At 31.4% G+C, this 25,466-nt stretch overlaps 1 protein-coding gene across 1 annotated transcript in view; it reads right to left on the bottom strand.

The window, feature by feature from the left end:
* The window catches only part of LOC124353023 (hypertrehalosaemic prohormone), a 39,741-nt gene that overhangs the window by 8,333 nt on the left and 5,942 nt on the right, over positions 1-25,466 (bottom strand). The window contains exon 2 of the mRNA XM_046802813.1: positions 2,914-3,076. Coding sequence (XP_046658769.1) covers positions 2,914-3,075 — 162 coding nt within the window. The 5' untranslated portion in view covers position 3,076. The remainder of the gene's footprint in view (positions 1-2,913; positions 3,077-25,466) is intronic.

Below are 25,466 nucleotides of genomic sequence, written 5' to 3'. Positions count from 1 at the left end.
AGAACTATGAGTTTAGTTGTTGTCCATTGAAATTAATACAGTTTAATAACCAATTGTAACCTAAAGTAACTTACCCAGTTTGTGTTGTGACATTAAATTTATTTGTTTCTTTTATTTTCTAGTCTTATGCTATAAATATTTTAAAACTTGTTTGCCTAAGTCTGCTTCAAATAATAGCAATTAATTACGCTTATTTTGTTCCTTTACATAAGTCGGCGTTCAATCGTTTTTTTTTAACAACATCTTTTTTATTTGAAGTAATTTTTCTGTTTGAAGAGGATAAAAAATTATCACAGGTCAACGATGCAACAGGCGTGACTTAATTCTCTTGCCCTCCTGTGCATCGAAGCCGATGTGACAAAACATGTTGACTTCAACCAAACTGTTGACTTGTTTCTGTGGGCCAAAGCAAGGAAGAAGAAATTTTGAAACTGCACACAAAGTGGTTTCATGTTGTACTTTTCTTTGTATTATTTTAAAATGAAATAATATGTAACATATTATTTGCTGTGATTAATAACATTTATTTGACTTTGAATGGTATCGTTATTATATTTTCGTTATTTGCGTCTTTTTAAAGCTTTCAGTGCCAGTAATGTGACACTACTGTAACACTCCCAGGGCTGTCTCGAAGCCGAATGTTGGTACTGTAAGGGTTAATAATAACCTAAATCCAAGACTATTTACTAATCGTTTGTTTTATCAATACAAAAGATCATCAGCAATACGCATTTTGAATATGAAAGGAGAAGATAAGGTTTTATTTTTAGTGTTTTTAGTGTGTTTTGTGTGTATTTTTAATTTCTGAGTGATGTGGGGTGCGGTAGAAATTAGCTTAAGGGGGCGTAGTTCAAAAGTGTGGCCTAAGGAGCAAAAAAGTGTTAATCAGGGTCTGCATACAGTCAACCTCTAAGCTAAGCAGGATGAAACACGTGTTGTCAAGTATTGTTTGTTAGTTTTTATCTGCTGAACAACGTGGCAAGTTTGATCGAATGGTTGCGAGACACAATATGTACATCCCAACATATGGTTAAATTAAATTGAAATAGAATGTTTACACATTTCAATTTATTCGAAAATATAAATTAAAATCTGTCTGTAGGTCTCTATCTTCTTTATAAAAAACAAACTTTAACGATTAGCCTACGTATGTAATTGGGTAGAAAGCAAATAGTAAGGCATGTTTCTAACTAGAAGCTTAAAGGGGATAAGATTGCTCCTCTAAGCTTATCCCGCTTTTAGAAGCTTTTCACTCGAGCTACATCATGTTGTCCTAATGAATGTTCTTTTTTGTTGATAATAAACATACTTGCCTCGATGAATACGCCATTGGAAACCTTAGTTTATTTCTTTAGTGTATTATATAAATTGAAACTTTTTAAGAAGATCAAACCTTATCCTTATTAACTAATAGCATACCTGCGATTACATTTTCGAAAACCCAATAAAGCAATTTCACTATAGGAAAATGTTAATAACTCCAAGGTAAAATTGATACAATTAGGATAAGAAAATACACACTGTGAATCCTTTCGATAGTATTGATTAAAAAAATTCAGTTCCAAACGCATTTAAACTAGCACTTTTAAAAATTAGGACATCATTACAAAAGTTATTTGTAATTTGTTAAATATTAATTAATTATGAATTAACTAGCTTAATAATATGTATTTCACCAATTCATAGACCATGTCTAGAGAGCATCGATATATTATTTACTAAATAGATTAAGCCAAATGAAAGTTTTTTTTTATTGCACTTTGAGGAGGTGGCAATAAAAAACAAAAAATAAATTTTTCAATATAAGGTTTGTGATGATTCATAACATAAAATATCATTGCCAAACGATTATATTCTAACTGTTTTCAACTAATTTCACTATTAGCATATAAAAGTACAAAACACGTATTATTACAAAACCATAAAAAATATATTTACTTAGGTTTTCTGATTCCTCATAGCACGCGCAGCTGGTCATTTTGCGAAAACGTAAGAAATAGTCCCGAGATTACAAAACGTATAGATATGTAACGGGACATGATGAAAATGATCAAAAAACTTTCTTTTTTTTAATAAATTGAAGGTTTCTATTAGTACAAATACGTTTCTTTCTAAAATAACATTCTTAGTAACACCTGTGCTGTGATTACTCATGGACCATATTCAACTACAAGGCAGCACAATATTCAGTATCTACGTAGATAAGTGACAATGTATTTGTGCGCGTAAGCTGATGATATTTTTTTACACCTTTTTTGGAACGCCTCCATACAGCGTGTTTTAGGAGTCAGGATGAACTATATACACAGTACTAGGAGCCATGCAGGAGTTAGCACAAGGGTTGCCCTAATTAGCCTCAAATGTCTATACAGCTGTACTGTGATTACACATGGGTCATATTAAGCCACACGGGAGCACAATATTTAGCACTTAAGTAGACCATGGGCAATATAATTGTGCACAAAACTTGTGCACCATAAAATTGACTTAAGATATTATTCACAATTTTGTAGCCCAGTAACAGAGAGCCAGTTTGAACTACATAAGCTCATAATCTAGTTTTTTGTGAAATTGACAGAGAGATTTTCCCCAAGAAGAATTGAACGTCAACCGCATGCTAGTTTTGTTGGGATTTACATCAAAGGGTATGGTTAAAACTATTTTTTCAGCTTTCCACACTTAAAATCAACGTTCAGTCACGCAAGGAAAATTTTTATTACCAATATAACATCAAATAGTCGATCTTCATGTAGTCAGTGGACGCTGATTTAATGTTTGTATGAGTATCCGACAGGTCGTTGTAAGTGTACAATTATTATCAGAGAAAATATACTTTGGTCTACAACCCTTCAAATACCTCCCCCCATTTGAAATCCCCCATATCTATACTGCCAGTTGCGTATGATCTCTTACCTGCACCAACTTGTACAAGTACATGAGTGAATCCATGGAAGCCTTGCAGCCGTCCTGCTGGGAGACCCCCCTCTTGCCCCAGGAGGGGGAGAAGTTGACCTGTGCACAGCAGACCGTGACCAGGGCCAGGGCGAGCATGACTGTCAGCAGAGTCCTGTACATTCTGGAACAGACGTATTCTAGTTATTGGAGTGAAGGAAGCATTGAGTATGTAAATGTGGCAGCTTGGTTACGTCATCCTGAAAGCTTTGGTAAGGTGGTTTTTGAGAGCTGATTAAAATAGATCTTAGTCTGAGTAGTATAAAGAGCCTAAAAGTTAGTCTAACATGGACGTAATTGTCTTTAATATGGTCCATGAACATTTGTCGCAAGAAGTCATAACTAACAGCTGGGTGTAGTAAATGACCTTGAGTTTTAAATCATTAGAATAATGTTAACCACTTTTGTTTTCTGATTTTTGATGCATTCAAATCCTGGGATCGTGTATTTATTATAAATCCCACATTTGAAAGATACATGCACCCAAATCCGTTTTCGTTTTTCTTCTCACGTGTACTTTTTCAGTATTCAAACTAGAGTTTTTTTCCAGAAAACGAATGAAATTATTTTAAAAAACTTAAAAGCAATTGGAATTGTGTATCAATCAAAGAGCCAGCCTTTCTGGCACCCAATGAATTATTCAACAATAAAGCCCCATAATAAAATATTCAATATCCGCTACTGTTACAGTACCACCTTATTTTTGGTCGCTGAGTTTTTAAGTTTTCATTTTATCTCTCATAGGACATAAGAAATCTTTCATTAATCAATAAGACGCATCATAATAAATATTACAATATTAGCAATTAGGGATTGCGGTTGAAAGACCAGATAGTCGTCTAGATTTTTATTATTTATAATTTTAATGTTATCCTAAAGTGATTAGTATACTCTATCGTAGGTCTATAATACACTGATATTGTCACAGAGTATTGCTTGGTCTTGAGTCTAAGACGTCATTGAGTAAACAGGGATGGAAAACTGCTTGTAATAGGCTGACCCCACCCTTTGCGCTCGTGAGTGTGAAGGTGCGTGTGTGTGGGTGTAAAACAACCTGGGCCCCAGCCCCAGTCACTTTTCCTAACATTATAAATATTATGTAATTAATACGCATAAAATAGCTTTTACGTTTTTACCAATACTTATATTGGTTATTCAGAAGAAATGAAACATTTTTGTACTTTATCGATTAAATATTAAAACATATGCACTTAAAAATAAAAAAAAAACGTTTCAATAGGTATGTTTCATAAGGACTCAAAAAATATTAAAGCAGTATGTTAGAGCATCTTATAATCAGGCCTACAAAAATCACTGGACGATAATGATTAAAACTTTTACTGTGTACATAAAATGATAGGGGTATTAAGGGAGTGATACATTTTTTTAGAAAATGTAATGTCGCTATTATTGTATTAAATGAGATGTGGTTTTCTTAAATTAAATTTGATAAACATAACATTCGCCTATGTCATCAGAAATGACCATTCAATAGAGCCATCAACAAAAACGCACAATAAAAACTCTTCACTTTGGACCTGATTACAAAATTGCAAAACAGTTTGTATTGAATGTCTATAAATGATCATGGATCGTTAAAAAAACATTTTATCTTCAGGGAAATGATAACAAATAGTAGTATCCTAGATAAAAAATTAGACATATTTTATTTTAAGATATTAAATGAAATCACTTTGAAATACACACAATAACTCTATAAAAGCATTAATTTTAAAATGGCAATATTTCAACACTTTACAATTTTATAAAGAAATGCGAAATGTTGGCGCTGACACAAAGTAGGCTACTTAAGTGCCGTTTTACAGTTCTTGCCAACTTTATATTGAATGTGCACTGCCAAAGAATAATTAGCTACTGTATACACGATTCGAATTAAAATACTGAACAAAAATATGTTTACTATGGAGGACATAATAAGCATTATTCATATGTAACAAACAATAATTATTATTTATACACCAAATAATATATATTCTAATATATTGATATTCTAAGGAATACTCAAAGATTTCATGTTGTTTTCCAAAAGATTTCCTCCTGCATTAAAAAAGCATTGATAGCGTTAATCTACTAGCAGCCACCCATAACGAATGAACATTTCTAAGCCGTGCGGAGTCAAAGAAGTTAATCAGACTGCGTATTCATGAATCAAAATTCATCAAGGAAAGAAAGAAAATTCATTCCTTGCATCGAATACAGTACATTCAATGGCGTGTCATTAACAGTCAGACTGAGGTGTCAGTGCTTTGATTAAAGAACACGATGCTTTTAGCTGATCAATAAGTGTGGGCCGAGGCGAAGTACGAGTATTTACCGGCCAGCGGCGAGCGGTATTTATACCCAATAAGGTGATCTAAACCACTTTTATTGCTCTCTGGCCACTTGTTCACGGCGTCCATTACAAGTTTAAACTATCGTTAGCAACATTGTTCCGCTTGCTAATTTCTTCCTTGTCCGAAGGCGAGGGTTTAAGTGATCACTCGGGTACAGAAGGATAGGAAATGTGTTCGTTAAGAGTAAATGTTAAAAGTACCTCTTCCGCAGCTCTTCCTGTTGGAGAAACAAATTTTGAACTATGGAAGAATTTTTCGAGACATTATAAGTTTAATAGAACTTAAACCGGTTTAAAGTGAATTGAGTCACTGAAATCTGTTAAATGTGTTTAGATAACTTCGCAATATTCTTGGTAATGTATAAAAATATCCTGAAGAGAAAGCGTTTTGATTCGGAACAAGGGAGTACGCAGCCCACACTGTTATTCCAGGAATTTGCACCAATGGTATCCAAATAAATCCAAGTTTACTGCACAGTACAGGATCGAATGGAGCGCTGTGCCCAGAGGCATCAGACTCCAATCAAACTTTTTTAATTTTTTCTCAAGAATTCCAACTATTTTAAAGAAGCAAAGATAACAAATGACTTACTTCCCCTTTCCGGTTGTCTTGAATGGGGACTCGTAAAAATAACTAATTTTTTTATAATAATAATTTAAATATTAATTTAAGCATTTAATTTATTAAATAATAATTATTGAGTAAGCCGTAACGGTTAATTATTGATGATAATTAATAATAATTAAAGTGATTGTTAATAGTAACAATAATTTATTATTATTTAGTAATTTTAGTTATTATTTATTATTGATTGTATTAATTTAAATTCAAAATATAATGTTAGCATTATTATTTTATTGATATGTAGGACGTATATGGCATGGGTGTATAGTAGTATATGCTAACATGTAAGTATGCACCAAAGTCAGTTTTATAATTATCAAATTTCATTCAACATTCATGTAGTATTAGAAATGTAGCCTTGAAAAGTGTTTGATTTAAGTAAACAAGAATAAACATTTGAACACTTTTGTAGTTTTTATTTGTACAATGTACATTTAGAATTCGAAGAATCCATCTTCAGGTACTTGTATTTACCTTAAGCTACAAGTACCTGAAGATAGATTCTTCGAATCCGAAATGTACATTGTACAAATAAAACCTAGAAAAGTGTTCAAAGGTTTATTCTGGTTAATAAGTAGTATTCTCAAAATCACTATAAAGTTTGGCAGTAACACGTTTATTACACCACTTCCATTGGTTTTACTGGTACATCTGGCTTTTTTATTATACGTTACTTATAATTTTAATGTATATTTTTTTTTAATTATTGAATTACACTAGATTATTTAATTCAAATATTCAATATGTTATCATAGATTGTTAAAAATCTAAATAATTGCATACAGTATTATGTAAAGAAAGATATATTTAAGGAATGAGTAGCCAAAATGTATACTAGTTTCAGATAGTATTTTTAATACAACAATAATATTGCTGGATACTCAAGCTTTACGAAGAAACTAAATACTCACAAGATCCAATACAGCACAAAAGAAGGCTTTTAAGTACAAGAATTTTGTATTAAACTGTGAGTAATGGCTGACAAAATTGCGTAATTTTTCAACACATATAATTTATAGTTTTATCCTGTTTTGCTGCAGTTTGTAAGTTTTAAAGCTATTCAGTATAAGTAAACTATTATTTTTCTGCTTTTAAACATTTTCGGAATTGATAATAATATTACCAATTATTATTATTATTATTATTATTACCAATTATTACCAAACAGTAAAGAGGTTATAATGAAATGCCTAAATATTTCATAATTCTAAGGGACTTAATGGGTAATGTTATTTATTTTTCGATTATTTTTGCAATCTTGAAAATATTTTTCAATATTATCGAATAAAATATTGTATACAGTTAAAAATTAATTTTCTCAGGTACTTAAAACAATTATAATAACATTACATAGTCTTTGCGTTGATTGTTTTGGTTATTGACTTGAGTTGTCAAGTCAATGTCAAGAGTTCTGAGATGATGAAAGGATGTTGATAATGATTTACGATTAGTGAAGAAATTTCAACATACACCTCAATGACCTATTTTTCACAACTCGTTTTATAATAATGTCCTCAATATTTAGCGATTCTGAAAACCACTGTAAAGAAAGGCAATAACAATTATATTAAATCATTTGAATAGTTTTTGAGTGGTAGTTTATTTTACTATTTCTTGTAAACGAGTGTTGATATTACATCCTTTTACTGTAGAGGCATTACCACTTAAACATTGTATGTCACATTATTGACTGTACATACATTTGTGCGTTCCAAATAAAGTATACCAAATGTAAGAGGGGGATATTAGTATTAAAAAACTGTTTCAGAGTGGTTAAAATAACCATATAAATTTCATAAGTGTCGATACAATAAGAACATCGGTGTGCATCTTCGAGGGCTCTAACAATGACGTCATCAAAAAACCTTAGTAGGGAAACGTTTCAAATACAGCAATTTAGTTTAAAACTTTTTGAAAACTATAGAAAATAAGTGAATTTGTAAGATTGACTATAAAATCGTTGTTACTTTAAAATTAATAAATGAACAAAAATAATTAATAAATATAGTAAGTTTGTACTTATTTACATATTGTTCTATTAATATAAGTAAAATATAAATTAAAAATATAACAATTAAAATAATAAATAAGTTATTGTAATTAATAATAATATTAAAATAAATTATTATTATTTATAAATTAATAAATGACTTATTAAGTTATAAATAAATTTATAATAAACACGTAAATTTAATAGTATAATTTCAATGGTTGGTGAGCAATGTTTTAGCGAATGTAAAATCATTGTGAAACGTAAAGTTTAATGGAATTAAATTCAGTAATTGTTTAAAGATTGATTTAAACATCATTGTAATGATGCATAGTACCACATTATGATACACAACTTTAAACAGTTCCTGTAATAAAACTGCGGTGACGCAGTTAGTAACCTTTTGGAGACTATTTTGTCAATGAATCCTTCTCTCGATCTCGAACAGATTCAGCTAATAGCGTTTTGAAACAAGTGTAATTTAAGTTTGGAAGGTAAGCGCCACCACCATGAGACGCTACCGATGAAATTATGCGACACTCAAAGACACTGTTAACATCGTTTAAGGTAAAATGAAAGCTATAGAGGACGACGACGAGCCACGATATACCCCCAGGTGTCCATTGAAGAGAGGGGAAACTTGCAGAACTCGTTTCATCACCATTTGTTTGTCAATGGCTCTGTTCCCCAAAGTGCCTTACGTTGGCAGTCCAATGCTTAAAAATTTTCATATAGAAATGTACACCAGAACTGTGTTCTCTCTATCGGTTAGTAATAAGATGATACGCAATGTCTACTGTATTCTCCTCCCTCCCCCCACGACCAAACGGTATTTCCGATCGGGCTGAAATTTGGTCAACATGCAACAAGGAGTGTAGTTGTTGTAACATGATAACAGGGTGAACATAGGCTGAAATGTCTTTTCCTAATGTAAAGCTTGGCATATTAGACGAAATAACTGGTTAGTAATAAACAAGGTAGGTAAGAACCAACTTTAATGAACTGATTTTTAGGTAAACCACAGTAGCTCTAGCCTGGCCCATTAACCAAACTACTACTGTACAGTTGTAAATCCCTCCCCCATTTTCAACAAACGATAGCAAACTATCGTATCAAGTCAGGTTGCTAGCTGTTATTCTTCAGGAGTTTGTTCTCTAAAACGTGTTTTATTTTTTTCAATTAATTATAATAATATCTTTTTTATGACAGAAAATATCCCTTTGCAAAATATGTGTTTTCTATATACTTTTATCTTGTCCTCCTCTCAACTACGAAACGTTTAATTAATTACCGGATTTTAAACATATCGATAGTGTTTACTTTTTGCAACTTAACGTCGCCATTTGAAAACCCAGTTTCAATTATTTAAGAAGGGTTTTTAGGAAAACTTAGATAACTCTTAAAGTGTATGTTCGTTTCAAAAATTTAGTAACCTTGAATAATTTCCTCTTTTAATAACATATTTTTATACTTAAACCTGAAATGCGTCATTCGGTTTGGAATATGGCAAAGAAGATTCATACAAAAATGGAAAACTTAAATATGCTAGTAATTATAAGCAGTAAATTATTAAATGTTTCTAAGATTTAAGGACAATTCAGTTGTGATTAAACATACCCTATGTAAATAACACAATTCGTTTTACTGTGACAAATGTTTGAATACAAAATTAAAGTTTTCGTGATTTTAAATATTTCTTTGAACAACTTATCTTGTTTTAAACATTTCATTTAAATATCAATAAATTGAAATAATATTTAAATTACTTGCGTACTTGGTTTGTTCAAAGTTCACTTTTGATAAGTGTAGGAATAAAGACATATCTTCATAAATTAAACATGATTTAGTTGCCAGTACAAAATAAAGGTAATTTAACCAAAACATAAAAATATATATTGACAGAATGTTAGTAATACTAAAAACTGCACATTAATATTATATTAATTAATTACTTTCATGTGTTAAACCGGTACGTATAACATCTGCGATAACAGAGTCTTCACAGACTCTTGAGGACGAAATATTTCAAGCATTAAATAATCGTGTAAGTAATGTTTCGACATGATGAGAATCGCGTAGTAATAACATAATAATAAGTCTGACACTGGCCTCATAATTTTTAGAACAAAAAATCTATAAATTTTAATTGTAAGTGAAAGCTACAAAAAAGAGCCACAAAACTTAAAGTAATAAACAGAAATTTTTACCTTTGAGAATAAGTGTTACACTTTTTGTTCAAAGTTTGTCGCAGTCAATAATTACTACCAATTACAAATTAAAGATGACGTGTATTGGGGATATCATAACGACAAACATTATTGACAATAACGAAGACAGTAAGTTTGCGAGATGCGCCTGGAGTGCCTGCGTGGGCTATCCTGTTATCCTGTTATTGATCAAAGTAATCATATACTCAGAATGCTCTCAATGCTTATATGTAAGGAAACGGGTATGAATGCCCTCAATTGAATTTGGAAGGACAGCAAAATTGGGGCCATTCAGTAGAGCACTCAACTTTCCGTCAGTCATGAGCGAAGTAGCGAGCGAAGTACATTTTAATAATATTAGGGTCGGTTTATCCCAAAATTCTTTCACGGGAAAAAATATAACTCCTTTTACAGAACTTAAATTAATTAACATTAAACTAATTTATGAAATGAAATGATTTACTCACATTAAAATGCAGGCGTATTTATTTAAAATAATAATAGTATACATGTTTTATTTTGAAATCTGCTTTATTAATGTTTACTTATACTATCTGCAATTTTTTTAAATTTATATATTCTCCATCCTTTGTATTTAGTAATATGGTTACATTTTAAATAGTAAAACATAATTGTGTAAGTAAGTGAGTAATATGTAAAATTGATAAAACAAAGACCGATCCAATAATAGTCTACGTATTACATTTATTTTTCAAAAATGTTTTATTTGAGGCAAATAGCTTACTGAAGAAAACAGTGTGGTGGCGGAAACAAAATAAGTGGGTAAAAATATTGCAAAACTGTTTTTAATTATTTTTTAAGAAAAAATAATTTATTTGTCTAACTTAAACATATTTGACGGTAAAATTGTAAATTGTATTTGCGTCATGTTAAGTAACATGTTCGAGAATTATTAATACCATAATGCCATTTCAATTAGAGTGTGGCTTGCTTGAGTTAAAACGACTCATGTAACATTTCAATATTTAAGGTTTGCCATCGTTTCGTCACATAAAACAGGGTTTTTGTTTCTTTTGCTTCATAGCTTGATAAACTATAAAATATAGAATTGTGAACAAATATTATTTTACATACATTTGTAGCCGGCAAATCCTTGTAAAGGTCTACCATCAAAGTTGTCTGTTCAGGTTGGTGGTATTGTTAAGTGATATTTTCAGTTATAACTTCATTCAAAAGTATAAAATATTAAAAAAATGGTGGTTAGATTTTTCCCTCAAAGCCAACATCTTGAGGAACGATTTTCTTGCCATACGCCAACAGTTAATACTATCTCCTTTTTATCCTTACAAAAATATAAGCCGTAGAAATATCCAGAAATAAAAGTAGAGAACACCAGGCTATAAAACAACAGGCAACCTGTAATAAAGAAGCCATATTCATATTTGATGGATACCTGATAAAAGCTTCGTCCAATCACGATACAACTTCACCCCCTCCATTCACCTTTATAAGCGGAAATGCATTACTGGCTTTGCAAATTTTCGGTGTAACAATATTGAGTGAAACGAAACAGAAATATCTTAATATTTTAATTAGTTGTCTTAACAATGTTTAACGCAATGTGAATCGGAAAATCTATACTAAGGTCATTATTGATGGTTGCTTTGGGTATTTCGTTTGAGTTTTAAGCGATCTACTGGTCACGAGGAGATCATATACGAGATTCAGACGATTGTTAATAAAATACTGAATCGGAAAATCTAACAGTAGCTGGAGAATCTTTATTTAGCCATGCCACAGTATGTTCTAAATTTAAATAAGCAGCACCGAATAAATAATGATTTTAAGTTATCATTCTAATCCCAACACACCATTAGTGAATAAACCTGTTTTAAATACACTGATATAAACTGTTTACTTAAATCAATTGGTTAATTATACTCAAAATTAAATTAATCTTTAGTCCAATACATTGAGCTTATTCTAGCTAATTGGCAATCATACAACACACCAGGTCTATTACATCACTCCATTGATCGCTAAATTGGAATAAATTACAAGAATTAACTTTGGTACATTGGAAACTCTAGTCAGCTCAATAGCCAACAATTATGTGGTCAGCATGATCGTTCATGTATTCATGCTCATTATTACTTGTATACAAATGCGTACTATATAACCCATATTTGATTTTGAAATTCTTACTTAAAAATATGATGTTGCTGAGCAACTATGGCTGTTTCGAAAACATAAATGTTTTAAAAAATATTTATCAATACAATTTGTTTTACTAACGGATTCATCATTTACATTATTATCAATCAATATTAAGTAAGTATGATTGAGTATAATATACTTATACCATTCATAAATAACTTAAATAGGGAACGTAAGTGGACGTAAGTACTTATAACAAATAAAAGTTAATATTTATAGGGACCGAAATTTCAAAGATTTGCATAGTTGTAAATCTTTTTTTATAATATGATCGGTTAATAAGAATGTTGTACACACAGATATCATAATGTATACATAATACTGAAACGTCTGTTGAAAAGATGTTATTAAATTGAAACAATAAACAATAAAGAGGTAAATTCAAGTAAAGTAACACTGTCGATTTTTATCGACTATGAGCAAAGTCTTTTATTATTAAATAAATTGAAAAAAGTCTTTTCGAATATTAATCTGCGGTATTACATATATTTTTTAAAAATGTAAAAAACAAATAATGATACCTTATTAACATAGAAGATAAAGTTCGCACTTACGTTAGAGTGACGATGTGCTGCTTAACAGAATCCCAGCTGAAAATTGTTGGAGCATTTTAATGAATGTTCTTAAGTTGAACAAAATAACCGCCAGAGCTATGGGGGCTGTAAGGATTAGGCAGTTTGTCGACATATTCAAATTTTTACAGGCGAATGAATTAAAAGAGAATAGTAAAAAAAGGCATGGACGCATTTCCTATAATTTCCTTTCCGTCGTAACATTATTTCTTTTTTTCTGTTGTTTGTGTTTCAGCTGCAAGGAATGTAAATAAAACCTAAAATAGGCGGAGGAAAGTCTCACTGAAAATTTATTATTTTAGATGAATTTTTCTCTTAATGAATATTAGAGATGCGTTCTGATTAATCTACAACAAATGTAGTACTGGAGTCTGTATGCGAGACACAGCAACGGCTTTACAGTCAACTCTCATGAATAAATAAGGAACTCTTTGCACAGAGAGATGTCTGATGATGACTCACTCCAGAACACTGTATTGATCATCATACTCTGCTGGGTATCGATCATCATACTGTACTCGTGATATCTCCATCCCAACCTCGGAATCATAATATCTCAAGGGTCTTCTTTATGTCAATATGTTATGAACACACTTGCAAATCAATTTCCCCGAGGCACTTTGAAATCTCATATAACTGATAGTAATATTCCTTACTTGGATTTCGATGTGGGGGGTAGCTACATTTCCGAACATGATAGTGTGTTTTGCCGCGAGGCTCACACATTAAGGTAAATCGATAAGCAAAGTCGGTTATATCCGAAATTTATCTAACGAATTCCCATATATCAAGCTCATTAAAACATTTAAATAATTGGATAGATCTATTGAAATGCAAGTTAATTCGTTATCCCTAGTCAAATAACAATAATTAATTGTGTAAGGCGATTTAAATATATTCGTTAATTAATTAGCCTACAAAGATTTAGATTTCCAACCTTACATTTGTATAATAAAAAAGTGATATATGTGTTTAAATAATTTAAGATGAATTATCAGGATCTTTGACTCGTTTTAAGTACCAAGAATCGATTCTTTGCTTCTCTTTGATAATGGACAGATTGTGAAGGAAAAGGGAAAACAAAAACAGGCTAGTGAGTTCAAATAAACCAATTATCCAGAAGTTCGTCCAAAATGTACAAATAAAAAGAAGCCGGCCCCGTTTCCTGATTTGCCGCCATTTCTTTCTGCCATTACGATCGATATATAATTAGAATATTATAATTAGAGAAAAAATTAAAGAAGAATTGGAGTGGAAAACTTTGTTTATGTAGGCGATAATATATTTCATAGTGTGTAGCTGTATCACACGAAATACGCTGGAGGACAGAAAGATGCTAATGAAGAGAATCACTCCTGATTGCAGATCGTTTGTTGTCTCACTGCCTCACTCTGATTGTTCCGCAATATAGGCTATGTGACAGATATACTGTACAGTTGTGAAATAAAACTCTTTGATTATGTGAACTTTGAACGCCTCTTCATATCGTGATGTTATCAAACGACAACGACACCATCGTTACCATTTGTACCAACCATCAAGGGTTGGAAACTGATTTGATTAAAAGAATGAACTTCAAGGATGTTTTTAAATTATATATTTTTAGTTTTAAATTTGTTTAAGAAGGTTAAGATTACTGTCCTATTTATTAGTTTTTCTTTTCCACTGTATTGCTATTATACCTTTGTCTTTGGGTAGTCCTGAGATCAGAAAGTCCTTCTTTATGTACAGTATAAAATAATTTAAAGTAATAATTCCGACGAATATACTAGAATTTCAAAGCTTGCTTTATAAAACTAATTAACATTTTTAAGCATCCCAAATTCATGAACCGAAGAGAAATAAAAATGAAAATAGATAGATTAATATAAATAATACGTTAAGAACAGAACGTCACACAACGAAAAACTGTTTTAGATCGTTATATGGTAACGGCAAAACCAAGATTGTATACAGGCCATTTTAAAATATCATAAATAAATTCTGGAGTTGTTTACATTTGGAATAACTCTGAACTGTTGTGCCAAAGGTTTTATTGTTGTAATTGAATCTGAATAGTGGCAAATTATGGTGCCAATTTATTTCTAATTCAATGTAGTAGTTTTCAGTACTTGTCCTACAATTATATTACAAATATTCATGTTTATGCGTAAATAATTTATTGTTATATTGAGTTCAAAATTAATTTATAATTTTAAACAAAAGTTCGAATTCTTTAATAAAAACAACAATAACGAGATGAATTTAACCTCTACCAGCACAGAAAAATACTTTATAAAAGCACAAACATAATTTTATGTTCGAACCATTATTAGATTATGCTAGTTAATCAATATGGATACATTTTGAGATTATGCAATTAAATAATTATCCTTCTATTAAGATTCATTACTCACTGCCACACTCCTTCCGTTTCTGGACCACTTCCGCCCGCTCCCGTTAGTTCAACATTTTGTCTGAACCCCAATAACAGCTTGCCTTGTGTTTAAAGATGTTCACTAATGAAATAGGGATTTGTCGAATCTCTTTTATTTTCCTCCAAATTCTTACTTTTGATTTTTTTTTTTTAATCCGAAAAATAATTACTGGATCTAAACGTATAGACAGAACAAACGGGCATGCGTACTTAATACTGTCGAATTTGGTACTATTTGGAGCTGAATCGGAACTACATTTCGCCATTTCGTATATTCGTGACACGAGCGTTGATCACCGAGAAATGGCAATAGTCAGTGATCTCGACCTTTTAGTAGGCAAAGAGAGACAACAATGGTGTGTAATCTACACACTTTAGAGGCTACCAAGAAATTGCAATAGTTAGTGATCTCGCCCATTTAGTAGCCAACGAGAGACAATTTTGTGAGTGATCTACAAACTTTAGAGACTACCAAGAAATGGCAATAGTTAGTGATCTCGCCCATTTAGAGGCGGTACAGAGAGGCGGTATTAGTGATTGTCTGCGCCCATTTAATAATCTCTGAGTGATAACAATAGTAAATGATATACGCCTTTTTAATCGCCGCAGTTTTTCAGTGATATCCTTGCAGTGATAGGCGACTTCCGCTATTGTTTTGTATCAATCCGTTCCGAAATTGTATCACTGACGGTGGTCCACGACTATCGACCATCGATATAAAAAATAATATCGATGCTATCGACAGGTTTCTGGGAACTTACAGGTTTAATTACTTTTACTTTCAGCACTTAAGTACAGTTAGGAGTCTATCCAATTATGCATGGGTTTATACTGAATAAGACTTTATTCCTTTCCTATTGTTAAAAAGCAACGAGTCACCGATGTTGAAATGGTTAATATTAATATTATATTGTTATAAATGGATTACATTATACGATAATGACACGAGTATAAATTATTCATACATGCTCTTAATGAAATGAATGAAAAGTCGATACAGTAAAATAATTAGATCTAAAACCGTCACTCGTTCGGATAGTTTATTTGACTTGTTCCGCAACACTAGACTACACAGTTGAACTATTTATCTATCGAGTTTACTTTATATTTTTATAAATTATAGATTATTTTCATAATTCCTGACCAAATTGGAATACGACAATTGGAAAACTCTTCAAACTAACATAGAAATGAGGCGTTAAAATTTTATGAAATACATAATTCTACTTAAGATAGTTTAAGAAATTAATAAATTGAAGGTAAGATGAGGAAAAACTATAAATCAAAGAATAATAAATGATTAGATATGTTTTAGTTGCAGCATTTTATTCGTGCAAGTACAAATTTGTTTAATTGTCTTTAGAATTTGAGTTTTTCGCGAAGTTATTAACTGACCTTTATAAATCATATGTGTAGATAAGTACTTTATTTCGATGTAGGCATTCACATAGACGTTTGTAGCCTACTCGTATCTACTAGGATTTAAAGATGATTTTTTGAAATAGTGGTTCACAATAGCAAATATTGTGTGAAAAGTCTTAAAGCATATTTATGTCCAAAAATACTACTAATAATTATTATGCTTAGCTTTTACATTTAAAAAATTTATATTAGTGTGTAAGGACAGTTTATTTATGATTACCCTCTCAATTTTACGCCAAATGAGGACAAAAAGTAAGTTAATTTCATTTCAATTTGTATATATTTATCTTTCAGAATCCTCCCTCTACTTCATTATAATCCATTTCTTTCCTTAAAAATAAACATTTTGCTTTAAACATATTTATATTTTTTACGATTTATTACATTTACTTTACGACTGCCATGTAAATAATTGTTTTAGCGTTGGCTCAGAGGGGCTGGAAACACTATTTAGATCTGTCTGTCCGCAAAATATAACAATAATAAAGTATCTAATAGACTTTTGCACGAACCTTCATTTCTTTTTAAACAACGTCGTCTTAGATAATAGTTCATGTCATAAACCATCATCTAACATGGGATGTTTATGGGATTTGGCTGAGCGTCTTTGGAGCCTATCCCTCAGTAGGCTAGTACAATATCTCATTTGTCTGCTTGGGAATGTGAACATATTTGTTCTATATGATTGCTTTATCGTCCACAGAACGTCTAAAAAATGAAGAGAACCAAATACACTTGAAAACTTTTTATGGAGCCTTAAAAAGACTGTTACGCGACATGTAGTTCAGTGTACTCCTCCCTTGTTAATATTTTATACAATAAATTGGATAATTTAATATTGCAGAATCAATTAATTATAAAACTAATCATAAAATAATTTATTAATTCATTTTTTGGGCCCAATTTAAACTAAATACCAATAGTATTGAGGAATTAAATCATTGTTTACTGACGACACAAATGTTACACAGTGCTGGACGAGCAACTGCCCACAGTGACTTGAAAAAGGATAGAACAGATGTCGGTTTGTGTTTGATGATTAATATGGTGCAATCAATTTTGTGTTTGCAAAATAGTTCTTTATGATCATTTCCAGCTCTGAAAGAATTCCCTGAGTACATAAACAGTAGAATAGATTAATAGATTTATGATCGTTCCTCGTGAACTTAGACACTTTTAAAGTAAGCAATTTAGGACATTAAAATGAGTCTAAAATAAAAAAAGCTAAAAATAAAAATGTAAAATTTGTACAGCGTGTTCATGTGTTACGGCTCGAGCGAGTGACTTTCTTATTTATACAAAATTAGATTCGTTAAAAAAATCAAAATCATGTAATTTTCTCAAATTATATTTCATTACAAAATAACCCGTTTAAATTCTGTAAATATTCCATATATTTATCTCCAGCAGTTTTTATTTAGGCCTAATAACAAATAGCCATATTTCACAAGGAGTGTTAAAAACTGTTTAAAATGTCTTAAAGAGCTATAAACTTAACTTAAGTAAATATTTTCCAAACACAAAATTGATTGAACTACCTTAAAAAAAGTAAGCGATAGGATCAGACAAAAACCTGAACTAATGTGGAGGGCTTATAGATTCAGAAGTCTTACCTACTTAAGTTATAAGTTCCTATTAACCAAGTTCTCAGCTTATCACCCGAGGGACCCGAGTTCGAATCCCAATTTAGGTACAGCATTTTTGTACGCTAAAAAATGATTATCTGGACCTAACCTGAAGTAACATAATAAACAGTTCCGTGCAATAGCATCAGATTATCCATCCATCAAAAGTTTTGATTTAAAATTTCACTCCTATCAGATTTTTCACTTGTGGCTTGAGAATGCCAATACCTCTGCTATTGAAGTACCGTAACTGAAGACGAATCCGCCATCTTGGTCTAGACATTTCTATCAATACGAAGTTCAAGTTAAAATACCTTTATTTTGAAAAACAGTCTAAGAAAAATAACATATTAGAAGTGCTAATAGTGCATGTACGGCAAAAATAATTACAAAGATACCATACTTATAACATGTTGCATAAGTCGGCATATATTTAGTCGTTACATAATTAATACAGTTATATTTTAACTAAACCCAATGTTAAAATGTGTATATTTAACTATCTGTATAACTTACACTGCATGCCGAACTGTATAACTATGTATAACATGTATACTGTATAACTTAACATAATGCCGAACAATGGTATGTGCTCTCAATAGTATATTTTATTGTTACCCGAGTTTATCATAGTTATTATTTAAGTAAAATATTATTTAATGGTACTGTTCTGTGTAATAAAAGTAGACTAATTAATAATTAATTTTAAATAATTAGTTTGCCTATTATTGCTATTGGTGTTATACCATCAAACATAGAATAAATATTGGGTAAAAAATATAGTGCGCTAACCTAGTTATTTTTCAATAATTCGTAGGGTTTAAATAAGTCAGTCCTTTATAGCTTTTTAAAGAGAGTAGAATAACACAGCTGTTTGACATCATAGAGTAAAACGTGAAGAGGTTTTAGAATGTTCAGATAATTTTTAACAGCTTTTTCATTTGCATTTCTTTGTGTAATAGTTCATTTTCCTATAATTTTATATTTTCTTTCCTAATTTCCTGTATAGTTTACTTTTTCAAAAGATTGAGTGCGCGTGGGAAAATGAGTATTGGATTATAGTTTCCCCTCTTCTCCGCCATAATGACGGCCATAGAAAAACCAGCGCTGCACGCGACCTAATGGTTGTACAGTTATTCTGAAATCTCTGCTCCTCTGGGATTATCTCGATCGCTTAGGACCCAACTCCCTCCCGTGGGTGGGTGTTTTGTTTTAGTTCGTCACCGCAATTCCATATTTCCATTTTATATAACAAACGTCATACAAATCACAGCAATTTAAAAATAATACTGATTGATGTTGAGACATTTAGTACAGTATTTTTATTTTATGGTCTTGCAAATCTGAATCTAGTATTAAAAAATGGAAACATTGTAAACGTATCGGTATTCCTTTATCGATTTTCAAACCTACAAATTATTTTAACATTCCAATACAACTTGTTTGACTGACGGTTTGACATTTTTAAATTCTGTATATTATACTAATTTACTATGGCATTCTATTTAATTCCAACTTAAAACTTTGTATGTGAATTTCCCAGAAGCCTGCCTGTTTTAAAGTCACAGGTAGAAGTTCCTATGCTGATGGTGATTGTTCACCATTAATGTCTTGCTCACCCAATCGTGACCATAAAACTAGGACTTTTAAAAGTCGTCTCAGATAATTCACAACTTGCTTTTAAACGTTTTCATCTGCCTCACAAGGTTTGATGACGAAATTCGTACGTTATTTCTTTTAAAGGGAGACTTTATACGTTTCAGGCATTCAAATTTATTACACTTTACCTAAAAAAAAGAAAGAAAAAAAGCAGTCCGAACCAATGAGAAACTGTTTATTGATCTCCCCAAGAATTGTACCGTAGTTGTAATTATTATGCTGAATCGCGGTAGGAAGTAGGCTCTTTTGTTAACTAGACGCTGTGCGTGGACATTGTTAGTTGGTTCGAGACAAGAAATCAGCTGATCGAGATGTCTACGGTGATACGTTCCCGAGCCCGTTGGCTTGAGAGAGAGGGGGAGTAGTGTTCGAGTGTCGACGACAGGGTGCAGACGTCCAGTTGAGAAGCAGTAGTTCTTCCTCTAATCCTCTAGTTTGGGATATAGAGTAATTCTTTTTATCGGGTGTAATTTAAATCAAGTTATTAATTTTCTTTAGTGCGTATTAGTTTCCTATCAGCCTCCATAGTCTTCAAAGTAGTAAGTCCCGTACCAGCGTTTAGTTAATATCTTTTATTTTTATACTGTTGTGATTAAATTTCTAAAGTTTCCCATATTACAGAGTCTGTGAATTAATTCAATTTTTGAAGTATTGTCAATTAGACTTTGATCGTAAAGTTAATATCAAGTTTTGTGTTATTTTGATTTTGAATATTTTGAGAAGAGAACTTTTTATTTTATTTTGTTAATTTAAACCATTTTGGAGAAGTATACATTTTTAGTTTCATTTTTATTTTGATCAGACTCTTAATTAGATTTGACCGATTGTGAGAAGTAGGCCTATTTGAAGAAAATCAAATCTAAAGTTTGTAAACTTTGTTAAATATTTGGGTGAACTTTAATTCGGAATAAATCAAGTATTTCCGAAAAGTTGTTTTGATTTATAAAGTATTAGCTCCAAAGTAATATAATATATTTACTATAATAACGGTACAGAATTGTGGTGAATCCCGTCTTCTGAGACACATATTTCCCCCTCACCACAGTTCCAATGACGTAGTCTAATGCATACATCAGTTATCGAAATATAACCAAGTCAAGCAACATCATCGTGGCTGCTACTTGGATGGGTGAGTGATTGCTGAGCGATACTGCCTTGCAAGCAGTCCGCCAGCCCAGCCATTGGTACCTGGTAGAAGCCGTTGGTCCCCAGATTAAGTATTAGAGAGGGCTCCTTAGCCCTAACTTGGTCTGTTAAAACAAAACATCCCTTTTTCGAACCTTAACACGTAACTACCTTTTGGTTCAGTTTCTGTAGAAGTCGAACCTGTTTTTACGGTCTTGTAAAAGGTATTTTGAAATATCTTTAGTGAGTGTGTGCCATTTTGCGCCAAATTTACTTTTTTAGTTTATATTGAGTATTGTGAACGATACGTTATCAGGTAAAACATGTTCGGTCAAAGGATTGCACACTTCAGTTCATATATAACTAAATGCTGCAGTGTCGAATTTATTTGGAACAAAATCCAACCTGTACGAATCTTTTTCACCACTATTAATGTCTGCAGTCAACAGCGCAAAACGCACACTTATGGTGGATTAATGGCTACTTGTTCATTAGTTATCATGCGCAGATTATGAGCGAACCTGCTCACTGTGATCCGTTAGATCATATCATGAAATAAGCCGGGTCATTTGATGAGCAGATTCCTAATTAAAACGAACCATCGCGTGCGTCTTGACCCGTTAGCTGAGAGTCTCCAGCCAGTTTAACATTCTTCGATTCTCATAGTTCTTTATGATCTGAGTGATCTGCTATGCACAGTTTGAAATCTTAATGTATTATGGACGACAGTCAAACCTCGTTGAAAGCTATTATATTTCACTTACAAAGCCTTTGAACAATTACAATTGATTTTACTGTCCAGATAAACATTAACGATAATTTTTTTATCAGTTAAATTACATGGTACACGAGACTAAAAACAAAAAAAACTATTTTTTACATTATATTTTGAATATTAGAAGCAAGCTGATGAATTAACTAAAATAACTAATTGCATCAAGATCAAATAACTTACTAAGTCCATTGTTTATTTTTAATTTCTTTACTCGATGATCTAATCGAGCAGACGGAGTGATTGACGTCAGTGATCTGAATGATCTGAAGATCCGGCTCAAGAGTCGGTTCATTTTAGTGATCTGTTCCGGATCATTCCAAAGACTCATTCTTCCCATCACTAGTCACTAGTCTGTAAAGGCTCTGAGTTGAAGGGGGCGGGTCAGCAGGCTACAATTAATAATTATAGCAACCACGGCAGAAACATGGAACGAGTACGCTCCTACGATCTAGCGGTTGGAGTGTGCGTTACTGATTTTTGCCCAACCTTAACTACGTGTGTGTGGGACCCACCCTCCAGGCCAAACTGGACGCGCATTGGGGGTCTATGGACCTGGCATGGTCGATTTAATAACCAAATACTCTATCGATTCGACTAAAATGTTATAATGGCAGCCGTTTATAAAAACTCTGTCAAACATAGTTTATCGGTTACTTCACAATACAGATATCCCTTTGATCATATCAGTTACGCTACGACTGCTCCACGTAACTTTGATTGTTACCGTTCAAATATTTGCTACCTGACCTCTCACTCCACAGATGACAGTTGAGCGCTCACTTTGGTTTTTTATGAGTTATTCATGAGTATGCTGTGTAACTAATACAATCAAAGGCGATAACATAAAACTCTTACTGAATATAAATTCATACAAAATACTTATCATGTTATGACCTAAAATAGTGAAAGCAAAGAGTTTGAAACTCCCAATTTTTATGGAGCCACTAATGTACTTTAAAATCTTTCATTCTTTAAAGGTATAAAAATGGACCAATGACTGATCTTTGGGAAACTCCTAGCCTACATTCATTTTTTGAAATTAGATTTTTCTCTACCTTGAATCACCATTAGTTTTCTATCTCCTAGATGTGATGATAATAAATCTAGTTCTTTATCTTTAATTTCATACTTAGAGTTTTTTTTAATTAGTAAACATTGCGAAATGTAGTCAAATGCTTTTGTTAGATCGATTTGAGAAGCAGAGGATATTAATTTGTTTTCAAACTTTACAATATTTTGATTAACAACCACGTCTACTGATTTTATAGTATTGTGACCAGTATAAGAAACAGAACAATTGATAACAAAAGAGATTATTTTGAAGAAAGAAACTTAATTATTTACAAGATTCAATTTTTAATCAAACTTACTGTTTAGATAATGTAACTGGTTCACCCCAACAAAAATGGGAATGGAGAGGATGGAGGAACATCAAACAATTTTATAATATAAAATGCTTCCGTAGAAGATAGTAAAGCAACTATATTTTACGTACTGATCTTCAAAATTATTAATGCATTTTCAAGTTACAATATCAAGACGAGTGAGCATCACATATGAAATCTAGCTTCCTTACGACGGTTTTGTTTTTCTGAGCTTTAATAGACAAGAGAAAAAAAGGAAATGAATAGAAATACAAGAAAAAGACTTCAGCTTTCGAGATGTAACAAATGTTTCATAGGTGATTTTGTAATTCTTTATGTTTGTAAAAAATTTAATATATTTTGGAGAATAAATCTGTGGAAATACTCTAATTTAATAGTCTATTAATAAAAATTGATTAGCAAAGAAAACTTGCCCCGCTGCTATTCGAACTCGGATCTTTCACTTGCTGAAAGAGCAAGCTATCATTACACCACAGAGTCCTTACTTCTATAATTTTATTATTTTTTATTTCAATTCTGTACATTGGAATGTTAAAAAGATTATCCTGTGATTATGCTTTTAAAAAGTTTATGACTGATTTATGTTATAAGTTCTATTAATCCTATTCCTAAAAAATACGAAGAAATCCTTAAATCTAGGTAGTAGTTTTAGTAAAGAAAAACATGAACTAAGATGGCCCTCATGGGCACGCATACACACTTTAAATTTGACTGAAAGCAATAACGAATAAAATAGCAGTTCAATTTAGCTAGGTGTATGAATTTATTACCCTAATAAAGACAGCTGAGATCAAAAGTTTCTTGTAGCTATGCAATATATTGTTACGCAATCTACTTTTACAAAGATTCATGGAGTTATTTTAAACAATATTAACTCGCATATACAACGGTTAAAAATAGCAGAACGTTTCCTTTTTCTTGAGACTAAAAAATTCCAAAATATAAGACAGTTGAACAATAATTATTCAAAATGAAGTTCAAAACTTCTGCTGTATTGAATAAACATATTGGAGGCTATATTCTCAATGTATTACTTTAGATTTTGGTTGGACATTTTTTATTTCAAAGTAAAGATCATTAAACTAAGAATTATAAAGTTAATGATTTATATACGATAAATTATGGGTTATTAAATGAATTTGTATTATTTAAATGAATTGTGTTTCTAATTTTAAAAGACTTAAGTTACTTCAGTCATTTTTCATATAGCTTACATACGTTGTATATATATCTTTATATTTTCTTGCTGGGTGTATTAAAAAAAATATCTTTAACTCCTTTAATTAAAAAAGGTTTTCTGTTTTTCCTGTCCTCGTCGAAGTTATCTTTTCCTGAGAAGACGAAATACAAATTAATATAAAAAGTAATAAAAATACCAAAACAAGTTTATAAGTAGCGAAATGTATTGTATGGTAAAATAAGTACCGAAAATAAAAATAATAGTTGTAGAAATAAAACATTTCCTATCCTCCTTAACTTCTTGATAAATTAAATTAAATTTAAAAAGCTGTGAGGGTGCACATTAGACTAATTATTTATGTTTTTTTGTTTATGTACTTTAATTTGTTCATTTTCCAAAAAAGATTTAAGAGGAAATGTGGATAGTTCAACATTTACAAAAGCATTTTGTGACAGTCACGCCATTAATACAATATTTTAACTCGTCATACAAAATGGTGAGCGTTTACATATAATTTTTTTATTTTAACATTTATTACGTTTTAATTCGTAAAAATCAAATTAAAATTTTGAACATTAATACTGTACAATTTTGGAGTACAATTATTAACATACGTTCCAAAACAGGAATAAATGTTTTTTAAACACACAGGAACATATAAATTAGATTGTATTCCTGTTTGCTTTTGTTACGAAATAACACACTTTCAGGGTAAGGGTATTCCATTTAGTTTTTGCTCTCTTCCATCTTACAATCCATAACGTGAAGGTTAATATTTCAAAATTGTGATTTCTTACCCCTTCCCATTTTGGGGGAACGAGAAATAAAAATTCTGAAACGTCTAATATAGTCTTATTTTTTATTAAATACTGTAAACGTTTGGAGCTACTTCTTTCTTAAACAAATGGAGAGGCCCATTCCATATTTAAACCTTATTCTGCCCATCCTCATGGGTCACTGGCCTGTGTGAGGATCGCATCAAACAGGATACGGGGGAGAGTC

This window comes from Homalodisca vitripennis, chromosome 1 (assembly GCF_021130785.1).
Source record: "Homalodisca vitripennis isolate AUS2020 chromosome 1, UT_GWSS_2.1, whole genome shotgun sequence".
Lineage (NCBI taxonomy): Eukaryota > Metazoa > Arthropoda > Insecta > Hemiptera > Cicadellidae > Homalodisca > Homalodisca vitripennis.
The sequence above is the reverse complement of the archived record's forward strand: the minus strand, read 5'-3'. Positions and strand labels throughout refer to the sequence as shown.